At 37.6% G+C, this 13,105-nt stretch overlaps 1 protein-coding gene across 2 annotated transcripts in view; it reads left to right on the top strand.

The window, feature by feature from the left end:
• The window catches only part of ldb2a (LIM domain binding 2a), a 92,470-nt gene that overhangs the window by 57,114 nt on the left and 22,251 nt on the right, over positions 1 to 13,105 (top strand). For both annotated transcript variants that reach the window (XM_053324073.1, XM_053324074.1), the window contains exon 3: positions 2,926 to 3,098. In XM_053324073.1, coding sequence (XP_053180048.1) covers positions 2,926 to 3,098 — 173 coding nt within the window. The remainder of the gene's footprint in view (positions 1 to 2,925; positions 3,099 to 13,105) is intronic.

The following is a 13,105-nucleotide window of genomic DNA, read 5'->3' on the forward strand; positions in this document are numbered from 1 at the left end:
ATTTTTGTACATTTCATAGACCAAGCAATTACATGATGACTCAATAAATATAACCTATTTTAACTTATAATACAAATAATTATCTTAAAACAAGTGTCAAAATCATTTTATAGAACAAGTAACATTTTTTGAAGTGGAAATGTTATATTTTTGAGGGGTTTTTGTACTTAATAGCATAGCTGTTCAGTTTAAGCAGTGTGTCAAGTAGATTTTTGTCAGTATGATTCGACTCTGATAATAGGAAAAGCTCTAATATAGAAATAACTTGACTTCCTGGACTGTACTCTGGTGGATAGGAGATGTGGAGCAGGATTTGAACTTCTTAGTGGGAGAGGTAGAGTGGGATTTTCAGTGATGTTACAGATGTAGAGAAGCTACTAGAAGTTTAGGTGAGAGGGTGTTGCAGCTGAAACCTTTTCATGAGGAAATTCCTGCAGGAATATTTCATTTTTATTTAACTAGTAAAGTTCACAACAGGCTGATAAAGAAACATACAGTATATATTTTCATAAACGGTAATTAAACGCCAAAATAGAAAGGCAATTTAGGACAGAATTTCATGCTATGAAATGCATCCAAGTATTGAGGAATCTGTATCTTGCATCACAGTGCATCCATAATGTAATGGGAAATGTAAGCCTCTCTCACTGTATCATCTATTCTTCTCCTTGAAGCCGACTAACACAGAGGAGATGGAAACCAGACAAAGCCTGAGGGCTATAAAACACTGAAGACACTTTCTCCCTCCCTGACTCCTCCTCCAGTTTTCATCATGCAGCCTGCTCATTGTCTCTTTAGGCTTCTGTGGAAAGTTTGCACTGCAGAAGTTGTCCATCTTAATAATTCAGTTTAATACTAAAGTCAGTCATGGAATCACATTATTCGGGAAATATGTGAAAGTTCTCTCCTCTCTCCTGTGCAGTCTCTCTCATATGAAGAATATTCAAAAGTGAGTCTAATATATAAGGTGTTATATCTTAGAAGAAGTGGATTTGGTGGAGAGCACCAAATTCATGATTTTGTCAGTTGTTTCAAGAAAATCTTTCATCTTCAGATGTGTTGAAAAGTGTTGGATTTACCTCTGTCTGTGAAAGATTTATTTGACACTTGTTTCAAGGAAAAATCAGACTCAATCTAGGAGTAAAGGATTTGGGTATTTCTTGGAGAGAGAGCAGGTTTCTTGAAGGCTGTTGCACTAAAGTCAGTAAGTTTGAAGACAATCCGACGATGTCTTTGAGAATTTTGATTCACATATTGATCTCATCTGCTGCTTGATCAATACATGGGATTATGGTCATGCACTCATTATTCAGTGTCATTAAAAGCTTTGTCAGCTGTTAATAAGACTGAATGCATGATCTGTATTTTGAATATGGACTTTTTATATGTATGTTTAAGGATATAGCAGATGTTCTTAAAATATGTTAAGAGAGGCTTACATGGAGTTCAGCAGGCTAAAAAGCAGAGACTCCTATATATCCAGCTGTAATGAGTACAGAGGTTGAAGTTAAATCAATAGACAACGCATTTAACAATCACTTCTTCTGTTTTTAAGTTGATGCTGTATTATAAAAAGGAGGTAAGAAGAGGAAAGCAAAACTTTCCTCTCACAGTTAGATTTTGTCTGCTGCCTCCAATGAGCCTCAAGCAGCCAAAACATTTTTTATCTTGATTAAAACAATTTTAAATTTTACACATTTCAGAGAATATCAACAAATTCTCCCCATTTTCATTTCGCACTGTGTCCTCTTTAATCTCTCTTTTTTTATTAATGTGAATTTAATTGACTTGCTGTTGATGTCATAAGGAGCTAATATATTTGTTAGTGTTCATTGTGATATCCAGTATCTGTTGTCATATCTGCCATCTGTGTCATTATTATTGTTTTATAAATCTAATAACAGCTTTTAGGACTAGCATTAGCATTAATCAAGACTTTTTTTTTTGGTGCCAAACAAAATGTCTCAGATTGCTCAGATTTATTCTCTTTTTTCACTTTGTGGATTGGACACTTTCTGATTAAAACTAATAGTGGCAATTTGGATTGTTTTATGAAGGCAAACATCTTGTACAACTGCTCGTGTTTAGACAACATTTAAAACTGTGAAATTTGGTTTCTTTTGTTAAATAAAATACATTTATTGTAGAAATATTGCTAAATGTTCATCTTACTACAAAGGAGAGGATTGATACCAATCTCATGTTGGTGCAACGACCTAGAATCACAATGCAATTAGCTTAGCTTAGCATAAAGACTAGAAGCAAATGGATAGCGCTAACTATCCAAGTATCCACTTAGCAGGACTTCTAAGTCTCACTACAGTAATAAACACATTATATTTTATTTGTTTAATCTACATAAAAACATTATGTAAAAATGGGAGACAAAGTCAAGGTAGCTGTTTCCCTTTGCTTTCAGTCTTTATGCTAAACTAAGCTAATCTCCTTCTGGTTCCATCTCCATTCTGAACACAAGTACATGAAATGAGGCATCTTCTAATTTAACTCTTGGCAGGAAAGCGTTTTTCCCCAAAATATATATAAACTATTTCTTTAAGGTATTGAAAAAATATTGTGTTGGTATTCTTACTGGAGCTCAGGGATCAGGATTTCAAATAATACCCAGCCCTAAATCATAGTGGTAACAGTAGTAGCCTGTACTTATGCAAAACACAGACTTGTAGTATCAACCAATTGTCGCCTTAAAATTGTACAGTAAGCACTGCAGTAGTAGTAATAGCAGTAATAGGCCTAATACTAGTAGTACCATCATTATAGTCTATTAGCAATACCCTGGTTGAGGCAGTATTTAATGATGTCACCCTCCTCTTTCTTCTCTAAGCCCACTGTCTTCCCTTCAGATCATTTGACGTTTGGTCTCCTTCTATATTTAGCAGCTCTGCCTCTTCTTTTGTCTCCCTGCAGCAATCGGCCGGACGTTGATCCCCCGTTATTTCAGCACGGTGTTCGAGGGGGGGGTCACCGAGCTCCACTACATCCTCAAACACTCCAAGGAGTCTTTCCACAACTCCTGCATCACCTTGGACTGTGATCAGTGCACCATGGTCACCCAGCACGGGAAGCCAATGTTTACAAAGGTAACACCTGACCCTAAAGCTGGCCCACCATGAATAATTGATCACAAGCTATGATAATGGACCCGGAGAAGTGTTTAACTGGTTAAAGATCAAATCCATTTTCACCCTTTGATTCTTTTTTTTTTTTTTTTTTGTCTCCCTGTTTGATTTTGTCCCTGTGTTTTCAAATCATACCTGTTGGCTCTTACTATAGAGTATAAAACAAAACAAAAAAAACTGCATGACCTTTTTTGTTTTAGTCATTTAACTTGTATCAATATTGCATGTCTTTCTCACTCTAAGGAAAGAGTGGATCTTTCCCAGCACCTCTTGAACAAGACTGCATTGCAATTGTATTAGCTGTAAAGAGAAACTCATAGTTACCAAGTCACTTTATCATTATGATCAATTGATTCTAGCCCAGTTCACAATACAAGTCTATAAGCCAAGTTTTGAATGCTTTTTTGGTGTATTCAAGTTAAAAACAAGTGTTACTCATTAAGGCTGTAAAACTATAAATTAACCACAATTAACTAACTACAATCATATCGATCATACCAAACCCCAAAATAAAAATATCTTTCATATACAGTATATTAAAAAAAATCACCCTGCGTGTATTTTTCTATGAGCAAATATCTGCACTAAACAGTGTTCAGATGTTACAACTCATGCAAGAAATGTCAGATATTCTCATATTTACTCTCTTCACTTATCTGTTTGTCGGCCTTCTCCCAGACCCTAAAATCCAGTGGCATTTCTCATGTTAAATATCGGCAGATTTTAAAGCCCTCAGGTACTCCAAAGGCAGTTGCTAAGGGACATGAATAAGATCTTTGAAGAGTATGGTTCAGTTTGCAGTGCAAGAGACGCACAGAAATAAGTTGGAAAAGCAAAGGAAACACAAATTGCGCAGGTGAGATAATCCAAACCTGACACCGAGGTCTTCTGAAAGCACTAAAGCTGAGCTCATCTGCTTTTGTCTTTGGGGAGAGAATCCCCCTGTGCCGGAGTGAATATCTGCTTCACTACAGTCTGATCCAGATGGCTAGCTGACTCTTAGTGTTCTTCTGCTGACTGTCTAAATGAATCTGAGGCCAGATACCTTGTCAGCGCAGAGCAGCCGAGCTAAAGGGATTCCATGTTCCCTGTACCATGAACCCTGAGCTACAGCAGCGGACCAGATTGTTCTGACATTAAACAGCTATGCGCCCTCTTGTTTTCAGGACTTGACAGTATGCACTCACTTCTTTGTGTGTGTGTGTGTGTGTGTGTGTGTGCATGTGTGGTGTTCAGAGTCTGAAATTAACTTTTTGACTGACCTGCCAAGGGCTGTGAGACTAAAAAGCGAATTAAAAAAACATTACAGCAAAAAAAAAAAAAAAAATCTTCATTTTAGCAAGTAAGTTCGTCTGTTGTTGAGATTTAAAAGCAGTTTTTTTCTGAAAAGAAATGAACAAAGTGTGGCAATGGGTTGAGATTGTTGTACAATGTTCCAATATAAATGAACCTGATCAAGGATTCATTGCTATCAGCTTCCATTTTTATTGATACTATGGCAGTAATTTGCTTTTTTCAGTGTTGTTCCTTAATGTCAGATCTCATTTTGAGCAAATTCATCATGTTGAAACAGAATTAGGATAAAATATAGCAGTCTCAGCCCACTGGATGACATTTTTTTCCTTTTTTTGCAGACTTTTAAGGCTGAATTAGAAGCTAAATAATGTGATACAGATGATTCAGTAGTTAGGGGTTCCCACTAGAGCCAGAACGATATAAGAATTTTGAGCCTGGTACAAATATTGATATTTGAGAGACTAAACAAAATTAGAATGACATATTGGCCAATGTCCCCCGTCCCGCATAATCCCGTAATTGAGGAAAATCTCAAGTTACCTTAAAAATATTTATCATTTTTGTATTGCAATGTCCTAAATGTTACTAATCAGTGGACAGATACATCTGCAATAAGCTAATATGAGCTTATATATTTGCTCTATCTTACACGTACATGCAACGCTGTACACATAAAGACACATAACTATTATTGACTGAAAACCTCTAATGAATCAAAGTGCGGCTAGTAACCATTGTAGTCTACTGCTCAGATTGTTTGAGAGCTCCATTAAAAGAGCAGCAGAGCCTTTTTTATAACTGTTTCACCATGTTTAATGTGTTCATTTTTCTGATTTCACTCAGCCTTACAAAATTTGTTAATAAAGAATTTCTGCAAAAAACATTTAGAGGCTTTTGCTGCATATATACCAATTTTACATTGAGACATTTATCATATGCACATATCGAAACATGCTATAATGTATCACATGTTGATATTAATTCATATTCTTGTCATCATTTACATATGAAAAGTTTTTTTTTTTTGGTTGGGAGGGAAGGGAGGGGTGTAGTGCAGGACATCTGTATATCAATATGTCATATCAGACCATCAGATTCTGTGTCTCAGTGTTTACATGTTAGTGTACATTTACAAGCATGGCTGCTTCCATGTGGGCTAGTGTCGAGGGGTTTCATGGGGTCATGTCACTGTTTCTGTACATTTAGTGGAGAGATGATTTGGTATTCATGTAGTGGTTGTTCGGTGGGGGTTGGGCATTTATGTGTGTGTGTGTGTGTGTGTGTGTGAAGGGACTGTTTTGGCTCTTTGTGCTATCATATCATTACATGTGTGTGAAACATCCCCAATAACACACACAGGAAATGTCGTTTTTTTTATATTTGTGTTGTTTGGTTTTTGTTAACAAGACTCTCCAAACAAGAGGAAAAAAAAAAACAACAAAAAAACATAATATATTACATGTCCGATATTAACCGTACAGAACAGAACGGTCCAGGCCCGGTCAACGAAAAGCTAAATTTGATGCTTGCAGCTCTGCTCTCTTTTCATCTTCACCTAAATTGGATGAGAAGAATTAATTCATTAGAAAAAAAAAAAAAAGAATTCCAATAACTGAGCGTGTTCTCCCTGAGCTCCCAGCAGCAGCAGCAGCAGCAGCGAGCCTGCAGCTCTGGAGGCCCGAATCTCAATCAGCTCTGCCTCGCCTCGCTTTCCTCAACCACCGCCCCTCCTCCCCACATCCCCCGCCAACCCCCCTCCACCACCCCTCCTCCTCCTCCCCCTCCTCCTCCTCCTCTCTCTCATCCCTCTGCCTGCCTGCCTCGCTCGCTCACTTATTCTTCCCTCGCTCTCTACTCCACCGCTCTCTCTCTCATCCACCCCCCCTTCTTCTCAACCCCCCACCTACCCCCACCCCACCCTGCACCCTCAACACACACACACACACACACACAGACGCACACACACACACACACACACACACACACACACACACACACACACACCGCATCCTTCATCCCTAGAGAAATCATCCCCAGCTCCCAACTCGCTCTCTTGCTCTCCCACTCTCTCTCTCTCTCTCTCTCTCTCTCTCTCTCTCTCTCTCTCTCTCTCTCTCTCTCTCTCTCTCTCTCTCTCTCTCTCTCTCTCTCTCTCTTTCTTCTCTCTCTCTCTCTCTCTTTCTCTATGCCTGTATCTGTCTCTTTCTTTTTGCCTGTCTCTTGCTCTATCTTTCAGAAATTCAAAATTGTTTTACTGGCATGAGCATATATAGAGAATAATTTTGATTTGTTACAACTTTGGTCTAATTTGTGCAGATTTAGCTGTCATTCCTATTGATAAAACAGTACTGTACTCTTCAAGTTAATTGGCGTGACCTGGCAACGAGGTGACATCGCTAAAATGAAGACAGACAGTATAAGAGACCCAAATGGTCAGACCATTTTTTTTGTAGGAAAGTAATTTGTGTGTGGGGGGGTATGTCTTTTTACTAATGTGTATGTAACAGAGATATGGCAGAAAATGAGGGGAACAACATGCAATAAAGGTCCTCAGCCCGACTCAAGCTAGAGTCATTGTGGTTCATGATTGACCACCAGGCTGCTCGGCCATTCAGGTTTGAAGGCTGTCTTAAGATATTTGGAAGGCAAAACAAAAGCAAACCATCAGATTACTCTTGTTTCTTGGTTTAACATTGACCTACTGTACTTGCCTTAGTTGTGCAAGCACAGTTAACCTGTTACCAACACTGAGTTTTGGTTATATCTCCAAATGAGTCGGTTTAGATGTGAGGCTCCTAAACTTTTTAAAAAACAGGACACTTCTTATAGATTATCAAAATGTATCAGTGTCTTTTCCATAGCTTGCTCTGACTGTTGCTATTTCTGACTACTTAGCATCTGCTTAACGCTTCCAGAAAGCATTTTCTGTAAGAAACCCACAGCTATGAGTCATCATGTCACCAATCTCAGCTGTGGCATAAATGCACATTTAACAGGGTTTTCAACAAGGTTTTTTCAATGTTCTTTTCTTTGCTCTTTATCTTTAAAAATATATATAATGCAGTCAGTATAACTGCAGTCTTTTTATTTATTGAGCTAAAATGTTATAAAAATTTACAATAAATTTGGAAATGAACAAATCTTAAGGCTCCCCAAGGTGCTGTGGCACCCACTTTGGGGACCAATGCCTTGTTTACAAAGTGTCTGATTACCTCCAATTGCGTTTCTTGTCCTGTCTGATTCAATTCCCCCAACCGCCGAGCCGCCTCCAGTATGCAATAAAATTGGTCATGATAACTGAGAGAAATAATGGCCAAAACTACAAAAAAAGTGACAAACTAAGACTATCTTTAGAGTACTGCATTTCCAAAAGAAAGTCAAAAAATGATTTCCACATTTCATTCTATAATAACAACAAAACAGTGATGAAAACATATAATTAAAAAAAAGTGTGAAGTCACAACATAATAAGATGAGACATAGTTCGACAATTAAATGGAGTAGAAGTGATAGAAACCAAATGGTGGTGGAAGAAGTTAGATGAGAATGAGATTCAATCAAAAAGGAAGCAGATTTTAATGCAGCTCTGCACAGTTTCCATTTCCACTCCTCATCTCTGCTCCTCTGGTGGGGTTCTACAGACGAGCGAATGGGCAGGACTATCAGGGTGCTAAGAGTGGGCGGTGTTGCTCAGGTGCTAGTGGACAATATGTGCAGGGAGGTGTTGACAAGGTGACACAGGGTGCCAATTTGACCCAAATCCCCCAACACCTAGCCGACTATGATATCCCAGCACCTCTATTCACTACCCAGCACGTCTTGCTTTCCCAGGCCAATGTGTGTTAGCTCAGAGTCCGTGGCCCTTGTTACCGGTGCCCAGTTGGAGGTTTCAGCATGCTGGGAGGCAAGCAAAGAGCAAAAGGCGAATTTGTGGCGCAGTGATCTCAGCTCAAGTGAATTTAATTCCCTGAGTGGATTTTTTTTTTTTAGAAATTGACTAGTGCATGCGTCATCAACAGCGTGTGTTTTTCTGTGCTTTGCCTGGGTTTTGGTTCAAATAACTGCACATTCTCACTTTCACTAATAATATATGTTAATGCTGTAGAATCTAGCTGTAGTAGTGGTTTGAATATTACTAGCTAATTACTATTTTGAAGGTACTATATAGAAATAGTGCACTCATACTTACCAGTGCACTATATATTGTGTGTTAGTTATAATAGGAGACCTACAGTACACTAGTGCTGAGTACCCTCTCCTCTTCTCTACTTGCCTTTTTAATGATTAAGTCTTTGCCATTCCCTATATTTTCCAAATATATATTTTTATTGTGTTGTATTTATTATGAGATGCATAATCTGTTTGTTTATGTATTTATGATGTGACTCACAGTATGCATTTCAATTTCTCACTGTGTGTCTCAAATGTTTCAGTGATTTAACCCCTTTTTTGTATAAAGGTACTGGTTGTTGTATTGTTTGTTTAATGCCTAGCAACAGTCTATGACTGAAAGGTAGCTGCCTCTGCCATAAAAAAAAAAAAGCTATATACTGCTATAATTAAGTTAAGCTATTGAAATAAGTCTTCAGGTAGGATTTAATTGTCAACAGACTGTATGTTATGCAACTACTGCTGGATTGTTGAAGCCGATACAGATGTTGATATTTATGTTTTATGAATCTGGAAAATATATCCAATATTTATTTTTAAACCATACACAAATAACATAAACATAATTTTATACAATACGGATCACTTAACTGTAGTTATTACAAGAAATGTGAAAGACACATACTAAGTGGGACATTTTACAGTTAAAAAAGAAACTTGCTGTCACTGTTTCTGAATACATATACTTACATATACTATATTCGTATAGTGTATATCCACATAAAGCTAATGTCGGCCAGTATATTAGCCTGGTTGATTTATCAATGTTACTACTGTAGTAACTAAACATATTTACAGTGTCACATCTCACTTGTATGTGCTTAAACCATAAATAACAGCAAATGCGAATTCCTCTGTGCTTACAGATATGGAGGATCATGTTAAGTTACATATTATCAGTCATGTCAGTTGCTTCTAGGTATAATTGGGCATATTAAGTTAACTTTGATCCTATTTATATTCACCAAGTAGCCATGAATGCTGCATATCTCATAATAATCGATTTAATGACCTTCAGCTCCTCTATTGTTAATTGATTGTCATGTTAAGGTATAGTATTGAATAATGTCTCAGCAGCAGGACGCTGTTATTCTTTCTTGCTCTTTTGAGCCGGAGATCCCCTGATCTCAGCTCGGTTGTGTGGAAGATTTATGACCCTGCTCTTAAATCAATGGGGACTCTCTGTGAGGGGCTGTACCATTTAATGGACCACTTTTTAATTCAAGGGGATTTTCCTCCTTTTAGTTTTCATAAGTGAACACTATTTAACAAAAAAAAATTGGTTTCGGCCATTGTGAGAGATACTCTCGCTATGGAGAAATACAGTAAATAGCTTTTTATGATTGAATCTACACTGGAATTTGTGGGAAAGGCTGCCTTGGTTGCATTTGTGGTTAATATACTGTATCTCTGCACCAGTGCCACTAAGACAAATCCCAGCAAATTTTATTGCACTTGGCAATTAAAGTGATTCTTATTCTGGTTCTGATTTAGGCAGTTTATTCGCAACCAATTTATTTATCGGAAGCGGAAAGCCTGCAGAGAGAAATAGGAGCAATATTGGAGGCAATGCTAAAGACACAGTTGGCACAATGGAAAAAAGGAATCAATAGTGCGGCATTGTTTCACTGTAGGCTACAGCACCTGGAAAGCATCAGAAGACATTGGCTCATGAGTAAACGCAATTCAAGCTATTTCACTGCTGGTGGGTAAATACCATAAATCTACAAAAAGTACACTTTCAGGAACGATGTAAAGAATTACTTATTTCCTCATACATGTCTAAGTATTTGGTCCTTTAATAGGTTTCAGCGGCCTAAGGGGCACGAAACTCATCCACACACATAATAACCATGAAACATTTTATTTCAAAGGAGAAAAAGAGAAACACCAAGGTTGCAATTGTATGTTTTTTTTGTCCACTGTTCATCAACAATTTGAGTGCTCTAGTGAATTAATTTCAGCATTCCTTCTTATAATTCAACACAAGGTCTAAACCTGAGGGTCAAATGATGATTATTTTGAAGTCAGTATTTAAAATAAAATAAAACTAAACTAAAAAGTAATATGCATAAATATGTTTTTAATACTAAGTGGAGTTTTATGTTGTTAAACATCATTACACCTTTTTTGCACAAGTGTTTGTGATTTTATGGCTTCTTTTAGTAAATTAAAACTCCAAAAGAGTCACGTCTTTGTTACATTGCTCTTCCTTGAAGTCTATGTATCTCCAAAATAAGACCCATAAAGGAACAATAAATAATTCTGGTGTCTTAAAAGTACCTAACTTGAATGTGCATGGTTTAGGTGTTCTTTTGGTTTGTTTCTTTTTTTGCAAGCTAGAAAAGCAAATGACCATCATGTTCCATCCTTCCTTTGACTTTGAATTCAAAGGTCAGCTTTTGGACAAACAGCAATTGGAATTAGACTAAATAAAAAAAATAAAATAAAGACCTTTTTTGTTCTCCATTAAACACCACAGATTATTTCCACACACATTGCTTTAGTTTAATCCACACTTATCTAGCTCAGACAAGCCCATTATCAGACTACACGGATCCCAACAATCAAAGGAAAACTAACTAAAACTATCAGCATTAAATGAAAGTGTTAACTTCCTGAATTATATATATTTATTTTAATATTTTGTCCCTCATTTAATGTTTTTCTCCCTTTTTAGAGTCCCATTAGCCAAAATGATCAGATCTTATTTTTGGATTGTTTAAACCTGCTGTTTTTTCCCATATATATGACGTTTGTTTATGTGCTCTATGTTTTATCTTGTGATTCTGTTGCTCTGCTGCTCTAGTAATTGCCCTTCGGGGACAAATAAAGTGACTGATTGATATTTGTAAGTGCACCCACTGGAAGAAGATCAGGCATTTGGTCATGTGTGGCCCTCTGTGTGTGCGTGTGTGCATGTTTCCATCCACAGCCAATCTCACATATACTATTGGGCCCATGAGCCTAATAGTTTTTGTTTGGTATGCTCAAAGACCTCTTGGGGTTGCAGCGATTAACAATTTTTAAAAAACCTATTTTATAATGTGATTCCTTATGAGCCTTTAGTAAAGCTAAGACCTTATGATCAGGGTTAGGATTAAGGTTTATTTTACAATATATCTTACAACATAGCAAAAGAGACTGATATAATACCTTTTGGAGGACCTGATGAAGAGTAAATGATTAACAGATGTTTTGCTGAGACAATTGGAAATGGAGTTACAGTAGTCAAGATGAGACAGTTATTTAAAACTGACACCTGACAGTGACCTTCTGAGGTGTAAATCAGACGTATAATTCAATATAATCTAAGTAGCAGTGATCTGAGATACCTTTAACTTCAACTTCAACTTTATTTATGTAGCACTTCTAACACAACATAGTTCATCCAAGGTGCTTCAAACAGAGGAAAAACACACTAAAAAATAAAAAAACTAACGCAATGAGGCAAAGTAGAATAATAATTTAAAACAATTACAACAGCCTTATTATCTGTACAAGGGGAAGCATATACAAGACAGTAGGACCAAGGACTGAACCTTGGGGCACACCACAATAGAGACAAGTTCAACCACTGCAGAACTGAGAGAGCTGAGAGATATCCACCCACTTCCGAAGTCTTTTAACCAAGATACAACGGTCCATAATATCAAAAGTTGCACTGAGGTCCAACAACAACAGCATCGAACATTGTCCCGCGTGACCATACATCAAGATATCGGTCAAGACTCTGAGAGCAGCTGTTTCTGTTGAGTGCAACTGGCAGAAACCCTGACTCCAACTTATCAAATATATTAGACTCATCTATTGCAGTTTTGAGCTGCTAAGCAACCACTTCTTCTCAAATTTGGAGATGGTCTTGCAATTTTGGGGTAGAGAGTCAAGGTCTGTTTTTTTTTTTTCGAGAAGTGGTCGAATAAAAGCTTGTTTAAAATGAGCAGGAACATGGCCAGAAAAAAAAAGAAAGTTGTTGATTATGGAGAACACAGTACGACCAATACAGCCATAGTAGAACAAAACTCTTCTCTATATGTACTTATTGTAATCTCTGGAAACACACCATTGCACACAGAGTGAGAACATTATACAGTACCCACATTTTCCATCGAGACAGCAGAGAAGCGGCTCTATATTCAGGGGTTTTTTTGGAGCAGTCAAGCTTCTATTTATTCTTTTTTTTTTTTTTTTGTCTATTTTTTATTTTTTTTTACTGAGTATGTTGGAGTTAGTAGTGGGGCACGTGACTGGCAGGGGTAGGTGGGTGGGTGGATGGGAAGTGGGTGATGAGGGTGGAGGGATATGGAGGGGGGCGGGCGGTGCAGTATGACCGCTAGCCTCTTTCTTGTTGATCCTCAGGAGACCATCTGCGCTGGGGGCATTGATTAGAGTGTGTCTGGTGGGATTACATCTTTGCCGTTGCCATGCCAACTAATCAGCTGATTTTTTTTCCCTCTCTGTCTGTCTCTCTCTCTCTCTCGCTCTCTCTCCTCACTCTCTCT

This window comes from Scomber japonicus, chromosome 8 (genome assembly GCF_027409825.1).
Source record: "Scomber japonicus isolate fScoJap1 chromosome 8, fScoJap1.pri, whole genome shotgun sequence".
Lineage (NCBI taxonomy): Eukaryota > Metazoa > Chordata > Actinopteri > Scombriformes > Scombridae > Scomber > Scomber japonicus.